A 21806-nucleotide genomic window follows, 5' to 3' on the forward strand; every position below is an offset into this window, starting at 1 on the left:
CGTAGCCTATTTATAGACTCACTATTCAAATGACGGCTCAGAGAGGGAGTCGGATTGGATGGAACGAAACAGTACCAACCAATCAGAAAGCAAAGGTCGCGCCTATGCAAATATGGACCATCGCTGGTCTGCTCTGCTGCCCCTTGTGGCCAAGTGCAGAAATGCAGCGCTGAGCCCCTTGCGCCTGCGCCTTGTGGCCACCAGAGTCCTGCTCGCAGGTGCTGGCCCTTCCAGTAGAGTGCTGTGCAGAATCTTGCTGTCAGCATCACTGAGGATGTGCTGCCTTTCAAAGCCCAAGGACACGGGGCCCTAGGCAGTGGCGTCACCCAGATCTTGTTTTAAGAGCCAGTTTTCCGTCCAGCACTGTGACGTGGCAGGTTCGAGTCCCGACTGCTCCACTTCCCATCCAGCTCGCTGCTAATGGCCCGAGAAAAACAGAGGAAGAGATCACAAATATTGGGGCCCCTGCCACCCACGTGGGAGACCCAGAAGCTCCTGGCTTCTGTCTGGCCCAGACCAGGGCCATTGCAGCCATTTTGGGAGTGAAGCAGAGGATGGAAGCTATCTCTCCCTCCTTCTCTCTCTCTCTCTCTAGCTCTTCCTTCCTCCCTCTCTCCCTCCCTCCCCCCTTTCTGTCTCTGCAACTCTTTTAAATAAATCTTTAAAAAAAAAGACACAGTTCCCAACTGAGACAGAGGCTGGCGGACACCAGGTACAGAACAGTGTTTTGGGCTGGCGCCATGGCTCACAAGGCTAATCCTCAACCTGCGACACCGGCACCCTGGATTCTATCCCGGTCGGGGTGCCGGATTCTGTCCCGGTTGCCCCTCTTCCAGGCCAGCTCTCTGAATGCAGTGGAAGATGGCCCAAGTGTTTGGGCCCTGCACCCACATAGGAGACCAGGAGAAGCACTTGGCTCCTGGCTTCGGATCAGCGTGTTGTGCCAGCTGCAGCGGCCATTGAGGGGTGAACCAACGGAAAAGGAAGACCTTTCTCTCTGTCTCTCTCTCTCACTGTCCACTCTGCAAGTCAAATAAATAAATAAATAAAAGAACCTGTTTTGACCTGGTGGTGTTCACAAGAGGGCGAGAGCGAGAGCAGAGGGCTGGAATGAAGAAGGTGGCGCTGCATGAGAGTAGCCCCCTAAAACAAGGTGGCTCCCGCTTGGACAACAGGAGGACCTGGGTCTCTGTGTTGGAGAGAAAATCTGCCAGTGTGGCAGTCAGAGATCGTCAGATCCTCAACGTAGACCCATCATCCCGAGAGGCAGCCACCAGGGACCTCCCACCTGGCTTTGCGAGCTTACCCTGGGGCCCAGGAGACTGCAGGGACAGACAGGGCAGTGTCCAGCACACAAGAAATCACCATGAAGCTGATGGATGAATTCTACTTGCCCGAAATCAAGAGATCGCCATCAAAGAAGGGGGAGCCGGCTGAGGTGTCTGCAAAGACCACGGAGAAGCCTGGGAACAAGGATCTGAGCTGGCTGGAACAGAAGGAGCAGGAGGTTGTCAATGCCTTGCACTGCTTTCAGACCATTGTGGACAAAATGGCCATTGACAAGAAGATCCTGGAGATCCTTCCGGGGTCAGCCAGCAAGGAGCTGGGGGCCATCTTACCCCTGGTGCAGAGCGACCTTTGTGGTCAGCACAGCTCAGCCCTCTCCCCCTGCTATGGCCAAGGGTAACAAAGGCTCACCAACCTCATTCACTGGTCTGACGAAATGATACTGGAAGGTATGAACTCAGAAGATAAAGAGACGGTGACGACTGTGAAGGGGGGTCATCAAGGCTGTGTTGGACAGAGTGAAGGAGCTGGTCACACTGACCATCGAGGGACAGGGGTGGCCATCTCCAACAAGCCCAGTGAAGCCCAGTTCCCCAGCTGCCAAACCTGATGGCCAGTCTGAGCTGCCCCTGACAGACCAAGAGATGGAGATTCTGAGCAAGACAAGTGGAGTGCTGCCGTCAGCTGAGCTGCTCCTGGATCCACAAAGAGGTCATGCCCCCAAGTCCCCTTTACCTGGCGTTCAGCTGGTTGATAATCCACAGCCTTGCTACCCAAGACAGTTGGCTCCATCCCCCACCCACATGGCTGTGGTCGCCCCCATGAGCCGAGCCACCAGCGGCTCCAGTTTGCCTGTTGGAATTAATAGGCAGGATTTTGATGTTGAATGTCATGCACAGAGGCGACTTTCAGGAGGCAGCCACTCCTATGATGGGGGAATCGCCCATCTCTCCCCCCTGCAGCAGCATCGGCAAGCTCAACAAGTCGGATGAGCAGCTGAGCGAGGACAGTGGGCAGTGCTCCCGGAACACAAGCTGTGAAACACTAGATCATTACGATCCCGACTATGATTTCCTCCAGCAAGACCTCTCTAATGCAGACCAGATACCTCAGCAAGTGGCCTGTAACCTTAGCCCATTGCCGGAGTCCTTGGGGGAGTCTGGGTCTCCGTTTCTTGGCTGTCCTTTCCAGCTGCCTCTTGGCAGCTGTCCCCAGATGGAGAGGCAGCAGACCAACACACCACCCGCCCTGCCAGAGAAGAAGTGCCGGAGCACGGCCTCCCAGACCATGGTCAGCTCCGGCTGCAGGGTGTCCTATGACCCGCACTCCTAGCAGTAACCCCGGGGGCCAGCCTGCCCTCTGCACGCCCTTCGCTGCGATCCTCCCCTTTCAGCAAGTAGCGTCCTTAGCCCCTGATGAATTTGTGGGTGATTTTGCTGCTGCTGAATCCGCGGGTGACCCAGAAAAACCACTTCCCCTGCCAGAGAAGAAAAACACAGTAAGCGTTTACAGAGCTGATGTCAGCAAATGCGTTTGTAACCTAAAGTAGTGGCACGTTTTCAGTAAGCCTCAGCCCAGAGCCAAATCGGTGGCCTCACTGTTTCAGAACAGACAGGACCACAGATTCATGGCCACTTGGGGGAGCCTAGTTCTGCCATGGGCTGTGGCCGGTGAATGTTGTCAAAGCTCAGTGAGAACCGGCCTCGCTGTGCAGCCTCTGTGAAACATCCAGTCTCCACAGAGCCCGAGTGCTTCTCCCTTTAGGGGGCAGTCAGCTAACCTTTTGGCCTGCACACACATGGCCCAGGGATGAGCACAGTGGTGTGCAGGCCAGCAGTGCAGTGACACCTGCGGGAAGTCAGATGGATATCTGAGCCCCTCAGAACAGCTTCCCCAGGCTCTCTGGCTGTCCCCCATCCCGTATGTGTGTGTGTGTGTGTGTGGACCCTGCGCACAGAGTTCTTGCAGGGTGACTAAGGGCTGGAGGATGCCCTGCAGGAGTACTGAGGATGCCTCTTGGACCAGACACCTTAATATTAGGGCCTGAGGTAGAGCTGAAACTCTGAATATTTGTGATTTAATTATTTTCCAACTATAAGTTTGCCATGTAAAAGAAAGAAATAAAAGGAAAGGAAAGAAGGAAGGAAGAAACAAACCACTGAGCCCCTGCCGGTGGCCACCAGTGTCTGGAGTGGAACCCTCTCATTTAGTGTCCTATGGGGGGCGCTCTGCCACCCAGGGGCCCAGAATCCTGCCCCTTGCACACAAAAGATCTGAGGTCATGTGGCCTGGGGAGAACTTGGCAGTGATCCTGGACCCAAGCATCAGGCAAGTGGGACATAAGAAAGTGTCCCCAACCTCAGTGTTTGCAGGTGTTTCCTGGGCTACCTGTGGATGCCACCCCCCTCCAGGCTTGGGAAGCCACAGGTAAAGGCAAGCAGAGTTAGGGGGGTCTTCCATCCACCAGTTCACTCCCCAAATGGCTGCAATGAACAGAGGTGGGAGAATCCAAAGCCAGGAGCCAGGAGCTTCTTTCAGGTCTCCCACATGGGTTCAGGGGCCCGAGGACTTGGGCCGTCTTCTACTGCTTTCCCAGGCCATAGCAGAGAGCTGGATGGGAAGTGGAGCAGCAGAGACTTGAACCAGTGCCCGTATGGAGTGCCAGTACCACAGGCAGAGGCTTAGTCCACAGCACCACAACATTGGCCCCTGTCTTCCTTATTTTTGTTTCTTGAATTTCTGCATTTGTTTTTAGGCATTTGTGGATTTGGGGTTTTTGGGTTTTTTTTTTTCCTCTGCTGGCTTTCATCTTTCAGCTGTGCCTCTGTGGCTTAGTGGAATATCTGCACTTTCAGTGCACACCAAGAGGTGTGTGGTGGGTGTGGCCAGGGAGCTCTGGTCAGTGCTCCAGGGTAGGGTGAGTAGCCAGGGTAACACCCAAGTTGGGTGTGGTAGATCTCAGTGCCCAGGTGTTAGTCCCCAGTGTGTTCCACGCCACCATATGAACCACACAAATGATCTGCACAGTCCCCACTGTGAGCACAGTTCCCATTGGAATGACCGGCTCTAGGCAACCAAGGAGCTCTGAGCATGTGGAGTCGCACCCAGTAATTGCCCAGAGACCCAGCTGCACCCTGCACTGAGTCCCCATGGTCTCAGCGCACAAGGCTCCCACAGTTGCTGGGTACAGAGGTTTCTCTGCCCTGCCAGCCTGCCCAGACAACAGAGAGGCAGATGTTCCCCAAGACAGCTCTGCCTTGGCGTCTTGATTTTGGGAGGCTGCATCCTATGTAGTTGCCCAGCCACCTCCCAGCTAGGCTCAAAGTCAGTGGGGACTGTAGACTGTTCCCTGCAGCAGAATCCCTGGATCACACACATATACAAGAGCCACTGGCTGAATGTTGCTCTCTCTCTCTGGCTCTGCCACCAGTACTGCCGAGAAGATGGCATCCTGTCTCAGCCACTTGCTGTATGCGCACACAAAGTGTGCTGCAGATCCCACTCAAACCCAAAATGGCACCCGCCCTTTCTCAGCTGGGCAGCAGGCACTGTTGTGGGAAAGTTGGCGCCAGATCAATGTGCCCCCTCTACTTCTGCTGAGTCCTCGGGCGACCACTAGCAACCGCCAGCCACCAGGGCTCCTGTCTGGACTCAAGCAACACTCTCCCTCTGGCTGTACGACCATGGGTTGCTGCAGTCAAGTCTCATTCCATCTCCAAGCTGCCACCTGCTCGGGCTCCAGGCTGTGGCAGTCGTTTGTAGTGACTGTGTTCATGCTGCGCATCTGCACCCCCCACACAGGTCCATGGCATTCCTCTTCTTGAAGGATTTTGGGTGTGGTTTTCTCTCCAATTCTCCCCCTCCCCACGAGAGTGCACTTCCTACACTTTTTTAAAAATGTTTCTCCCTAGTCTAGTGCGGTATGTCATTCCCTAACCCGCCACCTAGGAATCTCTGAAATTGCATTATGAAAAACATGCACAGACTTAGAAATTTGAGGGGCTGAAATAAACATACCTTTTAATTCTAATTTCTGTGAGTTTTTGAAAGGATTCCACACAGGCTTCATATCAGTCCCCTTTATATGAGGCACTCATTAACCCTATAAATATCAGATAAATTGCAGAATGTGCTATTTCTGGGTAGTTTTATGTTATTCAGAAAAAAAACCTCTGTTAACAATTACTGTATCAAAATAAGATATTCTCCACATTCATCTGCTAAAATTCAACATAAGTTTTGAGAAAACATCTTCTGTTATAATTGTAAACAGATCTAAAATATTTTAAATATACTATAATGTCTACAGACATTAAAAATGACTAACTCATTTTGGATTAGTTCACATTGCCTATATTTTTAAAAGGTAAAATCTCACCAAAGTACAGAAAGTAAGTTAAATTCATAAGACTTCATAATTTAAAAGCCACATGCAATTCCAGCTGGCAAAGAACACAAATCTATAAAAGTCATTTATTTTTTTAAAAAAGATTTCATTTATTTACTTAAAAGTCAGAGTTACACAGAGAGAGTAGGAGAGGTGGGGGAGGGTCTACCATCCGCTAGTTCACTCCCCAGATGGTTGCAATGACCAGAGCTGTGCCCATCCGAAGCCAGGAGCCAGGAGCTTCTTTCAGGTCTCCCAGGCAGGTGCAGGAGCCCAAGGATTTGGGCCATCTTCTACTGCTTTCCCAGGCCATAACAGAGAGCTGGGTCAGAAGTGGAGCAGCTGGGACTAGAACTGGTGCCCATATGGGATGCTGGTAACCATCCACCTGTGCCAGCAGCAGCTGCTTATACTGGGACTGCACAGGTGGATTCCATGGGAACCCCCCAGAAGGGGGACAGTGGGAGGACCATGCCCACTTGCAGATGGCTGACATAAAGCAAGTGACTTCACGTCCCTGCATCCTGGTCACCACAGTTTGAGTTCGTAATTTTGAGGAGCTAGTCAAAAGGCAGAATGAACAAGATAGTCCCTATGATAAACACAAATTCACAAGGATTAAGGCCTAAGGTTACTCTTCTTCTGCTCGTTGCTACGGAAAACACACACCTATGGGTTCTGATCATGTTTTCTATTAATTTAATTCAGTAACACGTTCTTTAAAGGGGGATATGTCCTCTTAACAGTTCCATGAGGGATTGCACCCTACATTACCTGATCTGATTAGTTTAGTTAATCTCCCTTTACATAGGTGGGCAAGAACACATTGAGGTGAGGAGCAAGGCCCCTTGGCTTGACCATCTCTGCCCTCACTCCCCTTACATGCCTATCTTTGGCCATGGACACCTGTGATGGCAGCAAGAACACAGGGCCACAGGGAGGGAGGGAGAGTGGGAGGGAAACAGGCAGGAAGCCTTGTGCTCCCTCAGCATGAGGCAGGACTGTGGAATGATGTGGCTGAGAAGCAGGGGCAGAGCCACACAAGGGGCAGCTGGGTGGGGCAATTTGTCTTCCAGCCTTATTTTAAGCCTGGAGTGGTTGGTCACTGGAAACCAATGAAATAATACTGATCATAGTTACTGCTTTTTAACACTGCGAACTCTTCTGAATGCCACTCTCAAAAATATCTTTTTCTCCTTTTTTGTTGCCATTTCGTAGGTTTGAGTTTGGCTTTACTTTTCTCTCTAAAGTCTCAATGGTACCCCAAATATTGGATTTGACTCCTAATTTAATTGATCAGAGTGTAGGGCTGTGGACTGACATAAAGCTGTCCCATCAGTCTTCTGTACCAAAAAGCAGCCTCTTCTTTTTTTGACAGTTGAAGAAGCATCCATAGGGAACCCAAAGGGGGCATTCACGAAGATATTGCAAGCCCAGAAGAACAACACCAGCAAGGAGCTGACTATTGAGCCAGAGAACCCAGTATCAGAGAGAAACAGCGTGGACTTCCCAAGCCACATGAGTGAACAGCCGGACTTCAACGATGGAAGTGACGTTATTAGTGCACTGATTTATCTATTGCCTTATTTCTCAGAGGAAAATCTACAAAATGTAGAATCAACATTATTACCATACATTAAACTGCTTTCTTCAAATGTGCAAGAGAGAGATAAGTCCCTGAGCTACGTGAAAACCCACATAAGAAGGCCCTCTCGTCCTTACAGAAAAAAGTTGAGAAAGCTCTATTTCCTAGAGAATTTGTTGGATGAAGAAATTCAAGGAAAAATTGGTGAGGTTAAGAAGGAAAAAAGCCATGCTTATGCAGCCTATCCTGTTAGGTCCTCAATTTAACCCTCAAATCCTCCTAAAGAAATCAGAAACTGCACCGTCACAGCAGAACAGCCTGGCAACCATGCCCAGTGTGGGGTACAGTCTGCAGAGAGTGAACAAAGTCATCAAGGGGCCAAAGGGCTTATGGAAAAGGCACCTCCAGGAGATGAGGAAGAAGAGACTCGGGAGGAGACAGGGCACCTGGCCCTTTGCGGAGAGCATCGGGGGAAGAAGGCTTGGGAGAGCAGGCTCCAGGGAGCTGAAGGAGCTTCAAGTGGCTCAGAGGCCCAGGGAGTTGGTCGGAAACTCCTTGCACACAGAGCCCTTGCTCACAAAGGAACATGGGGCTGCAGCCTCCTCTTTCCTGAAGAAACACATCCTGGGCAGGTCTTTTACAGATTCTGCTGGGACCGAGTTCAACCTAATGCCGACTGTGGACCAAACCAAGGAAACACAGTGGGAATACCCCAGCGAGGGCACTGAAGCCCCCACCATGCCCGCAGGCTTCACCTACCCCGTGATGCTGTCCCAGCGGGAGCAGTTTGAAATTCAGCTGAATCAGCAGCTACAGCCTCTCATCCCCAACACTGACGTGAGAAGGCTCATTTCTCACATCATCCGCACTCTGAAAATGGACTGCTCTGAGGCCCAGGTGCAACTGCCCTGTGCCAAGCTCATCTCCAAAACAGGCATCCTGGTGAAGCTCCTCAGTGAGCAGCAGGAAGAAAAGATAGCCAAGGAAGAATGGGATACAGAGCAGTGGAGGACTGAGACCTATATCAATGAGAGTACAGAAGCCCCAAGTGGACAGAAAGAGCAGGAGTCGAGTAAGGTGAGGACAGGAGACCTGCACCTTTCCATCACTTAGGAGACCCCACACGGGAAGACCAGGGGCTCCCAGTCCAGATCTTGTCTCAGTAATGTAAGTTTTGCCAAGACGGTGACACTTGGTTCCTTTAGGGAAGGAGGCAGACCTAACACACTGTAGAAGAAAATGACAGTACAATCGGGGGCGGAGCCAAGATGGCGGATAGTGAGGACGTGTGCCTTAGTTTGGGAAAATAAACTTTCATAAAAGTGGAATTACTGTAGCCTCAGGAAAAGACTCAAGAAAAAAACTGCAGAGGAAACGCTTCCGGATCTCGTGGATGAGACACAGAGGACTTACAGGGAACCCACCGCGTGGAAAACCAACCGAGAGTAGCCGAGTGGCAGCGGCGAGAGAGGAGCCAGAGCCTCAGAATCTCGCCAGCGTGGGAACGGAGGAGGAGGGTAAGACAAAGACCTGAGAAGTCCGAGACATTGGGGGGAGGGGGACAGAGGCCTCTCCCTTCACTCACCAAGCAAAACAAAGAACACTGCGAATTTACATATGTAAAGCTCAGCCAAACTCAGTATCTTTAGCGAAATTGGAGAACACATTGAGGGCTGCATAATCTCTGTGGATGGTCCCAGGGGTAGATCAAACGAATACTCACAAAGGCCAGATTTCAACTACACTCAACCCCACTCCCAACTGAGTCAAAAAAAAAAAAAAAGAGAGAGAGAGAGAGAGCGAGCCAGCAAGGAGCAAGTGAGTGAGAAATCTGGGAGAGTTGCTCTTTACACAGCCTTAAACCTGAAGAAACAAGCATAGCTCTCTGGCCACACCCATCACAGCCCCTAAGGCTCCAACAAAGCAGACAGCTCATTTAGAGGCATAGTATAACGAGAGAAAAAAACAAAAACAAAAACACCACAAATTATCTCTAACATGCCAAGCAAGAAACATAGAAGCGGAGGTACCAAGGACAGGGAAGGCACTATGACGCCCCCAAGTGAACAAGACACGCCAATGCAAGATTATGAAGATTATGAGATAGAAGAAATGAAAGATACAGATTTCAAAAAATTTATGATAAGAACATTAAGAAGTTCTCAAAAACAAATTCTTGAACTACAGAAATCCTTAATGGACAAGATAGAAAATCTCTCCCGTGAAAATGAAATATTAAGGAGGAATCAAAATGAAATGAAAAAACTAATGGAGCAGGAATTCGCGATACTGACAAAAAACCACAATGAAATGAAGAACACAATAGATCAAATGGCAAACACATTAGAGAGCCTTAAAAACAGAATGGGTGAAGCAGAAGAGAGAATATCGGAATTAGAAGACAGAGAACAGGAAAGGAAACAGTCAAATCAAAGAAAAGAAGAAGAAATCAGAAATCTAAAAAATACTGTCAGGAACCTACAGGATACTATTAAAAAACCTAACATTCGGGTTCTAGGAGTTCCTGAAGGCATGGAGAGGGAGAAAGGATTAGAAGGCATTTTCAGTGAGATACTAGCAGAAAATTTCCCAAGTTTGGAGAAGGACAGAGACATCCTAGTACAGGAAGCTCAGAGAACCCCTAATAAACATGATCAAAAGAGATCCTCACCACGACACGTCGTAATCAAACTCACCACAGTGAAACACAAAGAAAAGATCCTAAAATGTGCAAGAGAGAAACGCCAGATTACTCTCAGAGGATCTCCAATTAGACTTACAGCTGATTTCTCATCAGAAACCCTACAAGCCAGGAGAGAATGGCGAGATATAGCCCAGGTACTAAGAGAGAAAAACTGCCAGCCCAGAATATTATATCCTGCAAAGCTCTCATTTGTGAATGAAGGTGAAATAAAGACCTTTCACAGCAGACAGAAATTGAAAGAATTTGTCGCCACTCGTCCAGCCCTGCAAAAGATGCTTAAAGATGTGTTACATACAGAAACACAGAAACACGGTCACCAATATGAAAGAAGTTAAAGGAAGGAAACCTCACAGCAAAAGATCACAGGAATCTCAAACCAGATATTAGAAAATATCTTTGGCAAATGGCAGGGCAAAGTTACTCCTTCTCAATAGTCACATTGAATGTTAATGGCTTGAACTGTCCAGTTAAAAGACACCGATTGGCTGACTGGGTTAAGGAACAAAACCCATCCTTTTGCTGCTTACAAGAAACCCATCTATCCAACAATGATCCATACAAGCTGAGAGTGAAAGGCTGGAAAAAGATATACCACGCCAACAGAAATGAAAAGAGAGCGGGCGTAGCCATCTTAATATCAGACAACATAAACTTTACCACAAAAACTGTTAGGAGAGACAAAGAGGGGCACTATATAATGATTAAGGGATCCATTCAACAGGAAGATATAACGATTATCAACATATATGCACCTAATCATAGGGCACCAGCTTATTTAAAAGACTTGTTAAGGGACTTAAAGGGAGACTTAGACCCCAATACAATAGTACTGGGGGACTTCAATACTCCACTCTCAGAGATAGACAGATCAACAGGACAGAAGATCAACAAGGAGACAGTAGATTTAAATGACACTATAGCCCAAATGGATCTAACAGATATCTACAGAACATTTCATCCTACATCTAAGGACTTTACATTCTTCTCAGCAGTACATGGAACCCTCTCTAGGATTGACCACATACTAGGCCATAAAGCAAGTCTCAGCAAATTCAAAAGAATTAGAATCATACCATGCAGCTTCTCAGACCACAAAGGAATGAAATTGGAAATTGGCAACTCAGGAATCCCTAGAGCACGTGCAAACACATGGAGATTGAACAACATGCTCCTGAATGAACAATGGGTCATAGAAGAAATTAAAAGAGAAATCAAAAATTTTCTGGAAGTAAATGAGGATAACAGCACAACATACCAAAACCTATGGGATACAACAAAAGCAGTGTTAAGAGGAAAGTTTATATCAATAGGTGCCTACATCAAGAAATTGGAAAGGCACCAAATAGATGAGCTTTCAAGTCATCTCAAGGATCTAGAAAATCTGCAGCAAGCCAAACCCAAACCCAGTAGGAGAAGAGAAATAATTAAAATCAGAGAAGAAATCAACAGGATTGAATCCAAAAAAACATTACAAAAAATCAGCCAAACGAGGAGCTGGTTTTTTGAAAAAATAAACAAAATTGACACCCCATTGGCCCAACTAACTAAAAAAAGAAGAGAAAAGACCCAAATCAATAGGATCAGAGATGAAATGGGAAACGTAACAACAGACGCCACAGAAATAAAAAGAATCATCAGAAATTACTACAAGGACTTGTATGCCAGCAAACAGGGAAATCTATCAGAAATGGACAGATTCTTGGACACATACAACCTCCCTAAATTGAGCCAGGAAGACATAGAAAACCTAAACAGACCAATAACTGACACAGAAATTGAAACAGTAATAAAGGCCCTCCCAACGAAGAAAAGCCCAGGGCCAGATGGATTCACTGCTGAGTTCTACCAGGCATTTAGAGAAGAACTAACTCCAATTCTTCTCAAACTATTCAGAGCAATCGAAAAAGAGGGAATCCTCCCAAATTCTTTCTATGAAGCCACCATCACCTTAATTCCTAAGCCAGAAAGAGACGCAACATTGAAAGAGAATTACAGACCAATATCCCTGATGAACATAGATGCAAAAATACTCAATAAAATTCTGGCCAATAGAATGCAACAACACATCAGAAAGATCATCCACCCAGACCAAGTGGGATTCATCCCCGGTATGCAGGGATGGTTCAACATTCGCAAAACAATCAACGTAATACACTACATTAACAGACTGCAGAAGAAAAACCATATGATTCTCTCAATAGACGCAGAGAAAGCATTTGATAAAATACAACACCCTTTCATGATGAAAACTCTAAGCAAACTGGGTATGGAAGGAACATTCCTCAATACAATCAAAGCAATATATGAAAAACCCACGGCCAACATCCTATTGAATGGGGAAAAGTTGGAAGCATTTCCACTGAAATCTGGTACCAGACAGGGATGCCCTCTCTCACCACTGCTATTCAATATAGTTCTGGAAGTTTTGGCCAGAGCTATTAGGCAAGAAAAAGAAATTAAAGGGATACAAATCGGGAAGGACGAACTCAAACTATCCCTCTTTGCAGATGATATGATTCTTTATTTAGGGGACCCAAAGAACTCTACTAAGAGACTGCTGGAACTCATCGAAGAGTTTGGCAAAGTAGCAGGATATAAAATCAATCCACAAAAATCAACAGCCTTTGTATACACAGGCAATGCCACGGCTGAGGAAGAACTTCTAAAATCAATCCCATTCACAATAGCTACAAAAACAATCAAATATCTTGGAATAACCTTAACCAAAGACGTTAAAGATCTCTACGATGAAAACTACAAAACCTTAAAGAAAGAAATAGAAGAGGATACCAAAAAATGGAGAAATCTTCCATGCTCATGGATTGGAAGAATCAATATCATCAAAATGTCTATTCTCCCAAAAGCAATTTATACATTCAATGCAATACCCATTAAGATCCCGAAGACCTTCTTCTCAGACCTAGAAAAAACGATGCTGAAATTCATATGGAGACACAGAAGACCTCGAATAGCCAAAGCAATCCTGTACAACAAAAACAAAGCCGGAGGCATCACAATACCTGATTTCAGGACATACTACAGGGCAGTTGTTATCAAAACAGCATGGTACTGGTACAGAAACAGATGGATAGACCAATGGAACAGAATAGAAACACCAGAAATCAATCCAAACATCTACAGCCAACTTATATTTGACCAAAGATCCAAATCTAATCCCTGGAATAAGGACAGTCTATTCAATAAATGGTGCTGGGAAAATTGGATTTCCACGTGCAGAAGCTTGAAGCAAGACCCATACCTATCACCTTACACAAAAATCCACTCAACATGGATTAAAGACTTAAATCTACGACCCGAAACCATCAAATTATTAGAGAGCATTGGAGAAACCCTGCAAGATATAGGCACAGGCAAAGACTTCCTGGAAAATACTCCAACAGCACAGGCAGTCAAAACCAAAATTAACATTTGGGATTGCATCAAATTGAGAAGTTTCTGTACTTCAAAAGAAACAGTCAGGAAAGTGAAGAGGCAACCAACAGAATGGGAAAAAATATTCGCAAACTATACTACAGATAAAGGATTGATAACCAGAATCTACAAAGAAATCAAGAAAATCCACAACAACAAAACAAACAACCCACTAAAGAGATGGGCCAAGGACCTCAATAGACATTTTTCGAAAGAGGAAATCCAAATGGCCAACAGACACATGAAAAAATGTTCAAGATCACTAGCAATCAGAGAAATGCAAATCAAAACCACAATGAGGTTCCACCTCACCCCGGTGAGAATGGCTCACATTCAGAAATCTACCAACAACAGATGCTGGAGAGGATGTGGGGAAAAAGGGACACTAACCCACTGTTGGTGGGAATGCAAACTGGTTAAGCCACTATGGAAGTCTGTCTGGAGATTCCTCAGAAACCTGAACATAACCCTACCATACAACCCAGCCATCCCACTCCTTGGAATTTACCCAAAGGAAATTAATTTGGCTAATAAAAAAGCCATCTGCACATTAATGTTTATTGCAGCTCAATTCACAATAGCTAAGACCTGGAACCAACCCAAATGCCCATCAACAGTAGACTGGATAAAGAAATTATGGGACATGTACTCCATAGAATACTATACAGCAGTAAGAAACAACGAAACCCAGTCATTTGCAACAAGATGGAGCAATCTGGAAAACATCATGCTGAGTGAATTAAGCCAGACCCAAAGAGAAAAATATCATTTGTTTTCCCTGATCGGTGACAACTGAGTGCCAAAGGGGAAACCTGTTAAGTGAAATGGACACTATAAGCAACAATGAACTGATCAGCTCCTGTCCTGACTTTAAATGTACAATGTAATACTTTATCCATTTTAGTATTTGTTGTTATTGTTGTTGTTCTAGTACTATTGGTTGAACTCAGTAATTAACACACAATTATTCTTAGGTGTTTAAATTTTAACTGAAAAGTGATCCCTGTTAAATCTAAGAGTGGAAAAAGAGAGGGAGGAGATGAACAATTTGGAACATGCTCAATCGGACTGGCCGCAAATGGTGGAGTTAGAAACGTGCCAGGGGATTCCAACACAATTCCATCAAGATGGCATGTACCAATGCCATCGCACTAGTCCAAGTGACCAATTTCAGCTCACAATTGATAGCTCTGATAGGTCTAAGACTCAAAGAGATCACACAAACAAGACAAGTATCTGCTAATACTAACTGATAGAATCAAAAAGGGAGAGAAAGATCCAACATGGGAAGTGGGATACACAGCAGACTCATAGGATGGCAGATGCCCTAAACAACACTCTGGCCTCAGAATCAGCCCTCAAGGCATTCAGATCTGGCTGAAGAGCCCATGAGAGTATAGCAGGCATGGAAAGCCAAGATATCATGGAAAAAAAAAAAAAGACCTAAATGAATGATCTCTGTGAGTGAGATCCCAGTGGAAAGAACGGGGCCATCAAAGAAGGAGGTACCCTTCTCCGAAGGGAGGAGAGAACCTCCACTTTGACTATGACCCTATCGGAATAAGATCAAAGTCAGCGAACTCTAAAGGCTTCCATAGCCCTGGCAACTCATGACTAGAGCCTAGGGAGATTACTGACGCCATGAACAGGAGTGTCAAATTGTTAAATCAGCAACAGGAGTCACTGTGTACTTACACCCCATGTGGGATCTGTCCCTAATGTGTCGTCTAAAGCCAAGTGATGCTATGACTGGTACTGAAACGGTATTTTTATACTTTGCGTTTCTGTGTGGGCGCAGACTGATGAGGTCTTTGCTAATTATATACTGAAGTGATCTTCTGTATATAAAGAGAATTGGAAATGAAAAAAAAAAAAACAACCTGGTGTTAAAATGGAAATGGCATAGAAAATTAATTAATTTGAAAAAAAAAATTATGTAGGATCTCTGTCTTTAATGTGCTGTACATTGCTATTTAATGCTATAATTAGTAATCCAATGGTAGCTTTTTCACTTGATGTTGCTATATGGGCAAAAAGTTGAAATCTTTACCTAATATATACTAAACTGATCTTCTGTATACAAAGAGAATTGAAAATGAATCTTTACATGAATGGAAGGGGAAAGGGAGCGGGAAAGGGGAGGGTAGCAGGCGGGAGGGAAGTTATGGGAGGGGGGAAGCCATTGTAACCCATAAGCTATACTTTGGAAATTTATATTCATTAAATAAAAGTTTAATTAAAAAAAAAAAGAAGAAAATGAGTAATACCAAGATTATAATATTACAGTAGATTTTGTATGGTCTTTTAAGATCTTTTAAGCCACTCACCTGGAAGAATGGGGATCTGAATATTTAGCATTCATATTTTCTAGCGCTTTATTCTGTCTTTTTAAACTGTGCTCTTTCTTAATCGCAAAAGGAGCTCAAGATCATGGCTATCACCACAAGCTCATCGTGGCAATATCTGTGACGGAGTGGTCACGATGCTGGTTATCATATTCTGTCTCATTGAGGTAAGGACGACTCGTTCAGATTTCCAGAGTGCATCCTTCCTTTGTAATAGATTCGGAATCCACAGACCGAACATCAAAGGCACTTTCCACGTACCACAAGCTGACCTTCCTCTTTAGTCACCAAGACTGAGATGCGCTTTATTCTTTTCCTTGAAAAGCACATTCCACAGATTTTTTAAAGGAACCCCACTCTCAGGAAATCTCTGTGCAACTGGAACCAAGATAACAAGGGACTGGACATTTGGAGAGGTTAAGTGTAAGAAAGCCAGAGTAAAGTGGTAGAAGTTCTCCAAAATTATGTCAGGGATTTGATGTACTCTCTTCTACCACTGAACTCTTTCCTCATTGCTGAAATGATGAGATTAGGAACTGTCACTGCCCTTGGGAGAATGGACGCAGCCAAAAGAGAAAAGTATTATCTTACAGAAACATTAGATCTACGTAGCATCCTACTGCTCCAATGTCTAAGACTTTGTCTAAATAAGTTCAGCTGATGCACTGCAGCTGATTCCTGCATCAAGCTACTCTAAATATGTTCCCTCCATGGAGGTTGCCTGCACCCTCCCACACAGCCCAGTGTTTTCACAGTCCCACCACACAAGGCTCCCACAGTCACAAGCACCCAGCCCCCTGTCAATTCTCCCAGAGTCCGGCATCTCCTCTAGGTTGGTTGCTGGGTTCGCGGTCAGTAGCTCGAGCAGTTGTTACGTATCTCCAAAGTGGTGCCTCTCTTGGCTAGTTACAGCATGCCAGTGCCTGTGGTCAGGGAGAGAGAAACGTGAAACCCCCCTCTTTTTTTTTTGCTCTAGGTTGGCAGGTACACCACCTCCACAGGGCTCCAAGCCAGACCCATGCCAGGCTTTCCACAGAGCTTTACTGCCAGTGGCTTGAGCTGCTGCAGTATGGTCTCACCTCATTCCAAAGCTGGTGCTGAGGCTCTCAGCTGCTGGGATCTCAAACTGTGCAAGTCCACACCCTCCACATAGGTCCACAGTGTCCATCCAATTTGCATGGAGTTTCCTCTACCATTTTCCCCCTAAACCTTCCCTGAGATTGCACTCCTTCCACTTTTTTTAAACTATCCACACCTAGACTAGAGAAGCAAGCTGCCTCCTTATGCCACCATACTGAAAAATCCCTGAGATGTATGATTTTAAATAGCCCTTGTCTGGACTGTTGAAGAACAGTGAATTTTTTTCTTCATATTATTTGTTGAACATTTTACTTAGTGTAGGGTTAATCTTAGGAGTATAATGTTAACTGAAAATAGATCTTCATAAAAAATAAGAATGGAAATAGGGGGAAGAATAAGGGATGGGAGTGTGGGTGGGAGGGAGGGTAAGGTGGAAAGCATCACTATGTTCCTGAATCTGTATCCATGAAATCTGTATATCTTCAATGAAAGTTTTTCAAAAGACATGTCTAGGCTCAAGAAGTAAGTGATAACAGCACAGAGGAGGTGAGAAAGAGACCAGCACGGGCAGTGCCCACCCTAACACTACACAGTTTCAGTGCAGGGCAAGCTCCTGTTCTCTAATCTTTTTCATAAATTTAGTAGTTTTTCTCATATATTTTTCCCTAAAGGATGGCAGCTTCTTGGTTTTTGTAAAAAGTTTTCTTGGGGTTTGAGTTAAGTTGCATTGAATTTGTAGATTAATTTGAGAACTGATATCTTTATGCTACCCTAGAAACATGACATTTTATGGGCTTCAGAAGAGCATCCTCATCACATAAATCTTATAGAACTTTCGTTGAGTTTATTCCAAGACAGTTTATTACTTTCTATTGCTATTACAGAAGGGCTCTGTACTCCATTTTCCCTCTAGTCACTGGTGGGTCGAAACAAACAGGAGATCCACTGTACTGCTCTCCTGACTCAGCACCTAGTCACCTCCCCAGACCCACACATTTTGTCCAACAAAATGCCAGCTGATTACCTTGGGCTTTTTTTTAGGTTGTCCACCATCTCCTATGCAAATGTTGACAGTTTTGTCTCTTCCTTTGCAGTAATTATACCCCATTTATTTTTCTTATTGCATTGATTTCAGCCTTTTCAACAATGATGACTAGTAGCAGTCTAATAAGTATCCTACTCCTGTTTTTGCCTTTAAAACACCATTGTTTAGGTTTCTGGTCCATACTTTCAGCAGGTTAAGGGTGTTTCCTTCTACTCCACTTTGTTTTCTTCCAGATTTTTTTTATTTTGTTTAAGGACTACAACTTCCATGTTCCCAAATTTGTATATATTAAATGCATGATGTTGCACTCCCATTCCACTTTTAAGAGGACTCATTGATGAATGGCTCTCAATAGAATGTATTAAGACCCAGAGGCATTCAAGACCAAGGACTGTGGAAGAGTGAGAACTATTAACAAGACAGAATTCCTGTCCTCAAAAAAAGTTATCTTATTGGGCAGGCAAGGCTTTTAGAGAAAGAAAGGGAAGGTAAACGATTTGGAGATAGTATCATTATGGTGAATAATGATTGCTTTTCCTTACAAAACAGATTTACTCTCATAGAGGAAGAGTAACAGAAGACATAGAAAAAGCTTCAATGTAAGTATCAGTCTGACAATTGTTACATTAGAATTTTAGAAGTAGAGGAGTATTTAGAACTCATCTATTTAAACCTGCTCACTTTAGAATGAGGACGCTGCCAGAGGCAGAAGACTACCCATCCGAATGTTTTGCCTCATTCCAGCAAAACTGGTCCTCAGCCACGGCTGGGGAGACGGGACCAGCATGGAGACATGTGCTGTCAGGGGTCCTTCTGAGACACAGCAGCTAGGGAGGGGCTTTGGCTGTGCTGTTCCTGCTGCTGGTGGGCATCTGGCCAGTCCAGAGGCCTTCCCAGAGGCTCAGAGAAGGGCTATGGAAAGTCACATCACACTGGGGGAAGGGGGGCAGTCGTCCTCAAGGCTGCTGGAGTGTAAAACGTATGAGGTGGCTGGAAAACTTACCTTGTCAACTTACTGTTTCCAGACCCCCGCTGCCTATGCCTTTTATTCACACCTTCTCAGACCTTTTGTCTCTCCCTGTTATGGTAAGGAAACAAAAGGAGAAAGGGACAATACCTAGTCCCATAGTCACACTGCCACTGAATATCACAGAGAGGATGGTTCCTCCCCAGTCAGGGACTTCTCCCTTTGTCATAGTGAGCTTGGGCTGTGCGCTATAATTTCTATTGCAAATCCATAGCAACACACTCTGTAGACACAAGCAGTTGCTAAAACAATGCACTCTTTTTCTGTTTTAATCATATTCAAAAAGGGTACCTTGTATTTCCACGCTGTTTCTGTACTTTAAAGTGGTTTCACAACTCCACCTTCCATCAGTGACAGACACCCTGCAGTGAGAAAAATCTATGAGCTGGGTAACGTTGCTATTGGACTCGGGCATTGCTTCATAGGATTCAATTGATAGGGGACTAGAGCAGCTATGGAAACACAGCATGTTGTCCATACACCCCAGTGAATGAAGCTTGTGAGGCTCAATCCTAAAGGGGCAGGTGTCAAATGCCTCTGGGGAGAGAAAATACTTCTGCCCGGGGTGGTGGTGCAGTGTGTCCACTGCACAAGCATACTTGCCTAAGAAAGGCACTGGGACTGATGACAGACAAAAGTCTCCCCAGAGACACTGCAGGTCTGTGCAGACAGAGGGCTCCTGGAAGCCCAGTGCCCTGGGAATTGTGTCTGAGACCCCGGCTTGTAGTGACTGCTCACTGCAGTGATGGCTGAGGTGCATGTGTCATCCCAAGAAGAACGGAGATGCACACTGTGAGAAGTGAACAATGGCACTAGTCTCTAATGGTCTTGTGTGTGTTTTTCCCCAAGGAGCTTTCACGAATGAGAGCCTAAAAAGTGTTCGGAAGATGAGACTCAGGTAAATGGGAGGAGGCTGCAGTCTGTGGCCAGAGACAGCAGGGAAAATGCGCAATTCACATGTCTTTTTCTCTTTCCTAGGGCTTTTTCCGGCTGAGGTGGCCACTCTGGCTGAGGCGTCTGCTCAGTCCTTTCGGTGGCACACGCAAGAAAGCTGAGGTCTTGCCCCTGTACAAGGAGCCTTCCGTAAAGGAAGAGCTTTTTGACAAGGACGCAGGGTACGTGACAGGGCCACTTCACCGTACCGAGCTTGGGGAGGTGGGGAGAGTGGCAGGAGAGGAAGCCTTGCTCTGCTCTCTTCTCACAGGGAGCTCAGCAAGGGCCCCGCTGAGAAGACACCACCTCCAGAGTCCTCGGCAGAAGGTGAAGAGAGCGAAGCCCCCGAGGAAAACACGGAGTGACCGTCCCGCCTCTGTCACCTGCAAGTCCTATTTTCTGATATTGGCACCTCAGTGGTGCTTATAAAATACTTATTTTCTTACATTCATGGGTGTGATATTCATAAGCAATTCGAGCCAGGTGGCGAGAAATTAAAATGTTGTCAAATATTTACTATATGCAGTAACAGAGGCCACAGGCAAGAAAAGCAGGACCACTTCTAGAAGCCTTGGAGGGAGTCAAGCCCTCCACAGGGGCACAGCACCAGCAAGAACTCTCACCTCTCTTCCTCCATGAAGTAGAGGAGTATTGAGAACTCATCTATTTAAACGTGTCAGTCTCCAAGAACCCGAAAACACATCCTCAAGGCACAGACTTTTAAATCAAATACCAGGTGTTCTGGTGCTTTCTCTCCCCTGGATCACTGAGAACCAGTCAACAGAGGGGGACTAGACCTCCGGCTCACAGAGGACCCACTTCCTCTGGTTGGTCTCGGAGGGTCTTGGGGTGGTCAGAATATTTGGATCATAATACCTCCCAAGTCACTGTCCAAAGTTCGTCACTGGGAGTGAGAAACACTTCAGCAAGCAACCAATATTCCTGAGACAAAATGGTACTAATAACAATGTGCAGAGGCTGGCGCTGTGGCACAGCGGGTAAAGCTGCCACCTGAAGTGCTGGCCTCCCATATGGGAGCTGGTTCAAGGCCCAGCTGCTCCACTTCTGATCGAGCTCTCTGCTATGGCCTGGGAAAGCAGTGCAACATGGCCCAAGTCCTTGGGCCCCTGCTCCCATGTGGGAGACCCAGAAGAAGCTCCTGGCTCCTGGCTTTGGATTGGCTCAGCTTGGGACATTGCAGCCAACTGGGGAGTGAACCAGTGGATGGAAAACCTCTCTCTCTCCCTCCCTCCCCCCCTCTCTGCCTTTAAAATAAATAAATAAATCTTTTTAAAACAAAAACCAATGGACAGTGGCAGCAGCCACTGCCATTCAGGATTTTCCTACTTTTTGCCAGGCTCTATGTCAACCATTTTAAATTTTTGTATCACGTATCCCAGCAATCCATGGAAGCAAATGCCTTTAACATTATTTGACAGATAAAGAAACAGGGCTGAAGGCATGGCAGTGACCTGCCCAAAGTCACACATCCAAAACTGCTAGTATTTTTTTAAGGATTTATTTATTTGAAAGTTTAGAGTTACGAGCTTCCTGTACTAGGATGTCTCTGTCCTCCAAACCTGGGAAATTTTCTGCTAGTATCTCACTAAAAAGGCCTTCTAATCCTTTCTCCCTTTCCATGCCTTCAGGAACTCCTAGAACCCGAATGTTGGGTTTTTTAATATTATCCTGTAGATTCCTGACAGTATTTTTTAGATTTCTGATTTCTTCTTCTTTTCTTTGATTTGACTGTTTCCTTTCCTGTTCTCTGTCTTCTAATTCCGATATTCTCTCTTCTGCTTCACCCGTTCTGTTTTTAAGGCTCTCTAATGTGTTTGCCATTTGATCTATTGAGTTCTTCATTTCATTGTGGTTTTTTGTCACTATCACTGTTTCATGTTCTACTAGTTGTTTCATTTCATTTTCATTCCTCCTTAATATTTCATTTTCTATCTTGTCCATTAAGGATTTCTGTAGTTCA

At 45.7% G+C, this 21806-nt stretch overlaps 1 protein-coding gene and 1 pseudogene across 1 annotated transcript; both read left to right on the plus strand.

Moving 5' to 3' along the window:
* Nucleotides 1-1366: 1366 nt before the first annotated feature.
* Nucleotides 1367-2836, plus strand: LOC133746894 (rap guanine nucleotide exchange factor 1-like; annotated as a pseudogene).
* A 2134-nt stretch (nucleotides 2837-4970) lies between these two features.
* On the plus strand, nucleotides 4971-20190 carry LOC133746895 (leucine-rich repeat-containing protein 37A3-like). The gene is made up of 5 exons (XM_062175131.1): nucleotides 4971-5088; nucleotides 7053-7285; nucleotides 8043-8336; nucleotides 19871-20007; nucleotides 20097-20190. The coding sequence occupies exons 1-5, from the start codon at nucleotides 4971-4973 to the stop codon at nucleotides 20188-20190; spliced, it is 876 nt and encodes a 291-aa protein (XP_062031115.1).
* Nucleotides 20191-21806: the final 1616 nt, after the last annotated feature.

Source organism: Lepus europaeus, chromosome 18, assembly GCF_033115175.1.
Source record: "Lepus europaeus isolate LE1 chromosome 18, mLepTim1.pri, whole genome shotgun sequence".
Lineage (NCBI taxonomy): Eukaryota > Metazoa > Chordata > Mammalia > Lagomorpha > Leporidae > Lepus > Lepus europaeus.

Excerpts from the sequence above, each read along its gene's own strand:
- LOC133746895 (XM_062175131.1), top strand. The coding sequence starts at position 4,971 with ATGGGTTGCTGCAGTCAAGTCTCATTCCATCTCCAAGCTGCCACCTGC. Across the intron at positions 7,286-8,042 it reads CAGAGGAAAATCTACAAAAT|CAGTTTGAAATTCAGCTGAA; the intron begins GTAGAATCAACA and ends TCCCAGCGGGAG. Across the intron at positions 8,337-19,870 it reads AAGAGCAGGAGTCGAGTAAG|GGCTTTTTCCGGCTGAGGTG; the intron begins GTGAGGACAGGA and ends TCTCTTTCCTAG.